Source organism: Lucilia cuprina, chromosome 6, assembly GCF_022045245.1.
Source record: "Lucilia cuprina isolate Lc7/37 chromosome 6, ASM2204524v1, whole genome shotgun sequence".
Lineage (NCBI taxonomy): Eukaryota > Metazoa > Arthropoda > Insecta > Diptera > Calliphoridae > Lucilia > Lucilia cuprina.
Window position 1 is genome coordinate 50,290,498 of NC_060954.1, and position 2,262 is coordinate 50,292,759.

Consider the following 2,262-nt stretch of genomic DNA (forward strand, 5'->3'; position numbering starts at 1 on the left):
ATAGTCTAGTCTATAGTTAAGTCTATAGTCTAGTCTATAGTCTAGTCTATAGTCTAGTCTATAGTCTAGTCTATAGTCTAGTCTATAGTCTAGTCTATAGTCTAGCCTTTAGTCTAGTCTTTGGTCTATTCTTTAGTCTATTCTATAGTCTAGTATACAGTCAGTCTATCATCTTGTCTATAAAGTGGTCAGAAGACTAGTCTATAGTCCAGTCTATAGTATAGTCTATAAATTAGTCTATAGTCTAGTCTATAATCTAGACTATAGTCTAGTCTATAGTCTAGTCTATAGTCTAGTCTATAGTTAAGTCTATAGTCTAGTCTATAGTCTAGTCTATAGTCTAGTCTATAGTCTAGCCTTTAGTGTAGTCTTTGGTCTATTCTTTAGTCTATTCTATAGTCTAGTATACAGTCAGTCTATCATCTTGTCTATAAAGTGGTCAGTAGACTAGTCTAAAGTTTAATCTATAGTCTAGTTTATGGTATTGTATGTGAATTTAATGAAATTGGGTATGAGCAATAATTATCTGCCAAGAGCAATTATTATTTTTTATTACTCTACATTGCTCACAAGCAATGAGACATCACAGGTCTAGCTTCGGACCTCATAAACCTGTTAAATATATATACATATCTATTAAAAAAAATCGAACTGACAACTTGTGTATCACTGACCTCGGTTGTTTGACAAGGATAGATACGGACTGACAATTAAAAAGTTAAAATAATGCGATTACCGTACTTTAAGATCGTTGTAGGTCTATTATTTTTAATTTGGTCTTCCGATATAAATAATTAAAATTTATTTAGCTTGTTTTGGCTTTATTTACTAACAGTAGTTATTAGATGTAGTGCGATGTATAAACAAGACATAGATTTTATTAAATTTTTTATAAAACTTTTTTGGAAATCTACATTTTAGGTCAAATTGAAAATCAAAGTTGTCAGGAAAATCCCATTTTTAAAACCGAGCAGGGCAAATATTTAGCGGAAAGTGAGTATATATACTTACCCATAAACCTAATAGTTGACAAAGAATATCTTAAATTTTGAACCCCTTTATATAGATTTAGCGGATCCCCTAATAAAAGCTTTAACACAAGTTGCACACAAACGTCCAAATGATCCCTTGGAATATCTAACAAATTATCTACAAAGTTACGTATCATCACGCAACACGAATGGTAGAACCATTACACAAGCAGCCATACACTCGGGCAGTAGTCAAACAAATTCCACAGTTTTAGCCTCCTCTAAACCTTCAACACCACCAGTAGCACCACCGGCAGCACAAATGCAAAGACAGACGGCACGTATGAATGGTCACGTGAAGTATGCCAATGAGGATAGTATTGAAGAGGATTCACTGCAACAACTCGAGCAATTCGATGGCGATGATGGTAATGACTCAGATGCAGAAATATCGAAAAAGTTGGAGGAGCGGGATGAACATGGTCAAAGTATGTTACATTTTGCTTGTGCCCGATCACATCGTAAAGGTGGTCTGATACATCTAATTGAAGAGGCAAAAGCGGATATAACATATCGTGATGAATTGTATCGTACGGCTAGAGATGTGGCGTTACAGGCCAATCAATTGGGCAATGCCAAAGAGATTGATCGTTATGTCATGTCGTTGGCAATAGTGGGTGAGTTTGAGAGTGAATGTTATTTGAGAACAGAACAAATTTAAAATCAAATTTATATTTTTCAGGAGACATCAAACCCTTCGAACATTTAGCAATTTCCGGTTATGATCATATCATAGATGTTGTCGATGATAATGAAACACCCATTATAGATGTAGTAGAAGCTAGGGGACTTTCGGAATTAGGCGAATATTTACGAACCATAAGACCATTAGAGGTAATGTATTTTATTTGAATATGTATATATGTATACTTGAGACATAATTTATTTAAATAATTTTCTAGGAATTGCGTGAAGAGTTGCATCAAATGATAAGAGATAATAATGTTAAACGGGTTAAGGAAATTGCTGATGGTCCCGATGGCAAATGGTTGATAAAGGCTAAAAATTATTATGGTATGCAGTATGAATGTTGTGTGCTTTTAAAAGATAATGTAGTACAAATAACAAAATTGGGATTTGTCTCACAATATTTCAACCAGTTATCTATCAATCTATCCAATCCATCCAATCTATCCAATCTATCCAATCTATCCAATCTATCCAATCTATCCAATCTATCCAATCTATCCAATCTATCCAATCTATCCAATCTATCCAATCTATCCAATCT

General features: G+C 33.8%; 1 protein-coding gene across 1 annotated transcript in view; it reads left to right on the plus strand.

Annotated features, from left to right (window-relative positions):
* The first annotated feature begins 499 nt into the window (after positions 1 to 499).
* Positions 500 to 2,262, plus strand: part of LOC124420645 — a 2,238-nt gene continuing 475 nt past the window's right edge. Inside the window, exons 1-5 of the mRNA XM_046954155.1 lie at positions 500 to 509; positions 922 to 993; positions 1,067 to 1,648; positions 1,714 to 1,865; positions 1,934 to 2,083. Coding sequence (XP_046810111.1) covers positions 500 to 509; positions 922 to 993; positions 1,067 to 1,648; positions 1,714 to 1,865; positions 1,934 to 2,083 — 966 coding nt within the window. The remainder of the gene's footprint in view (positions 510 to 921; positions 994 to 1,066; positions 1,649 to 1,713; positions 1,866 to 1,933; positions 2,084 to 2,262) is intronic.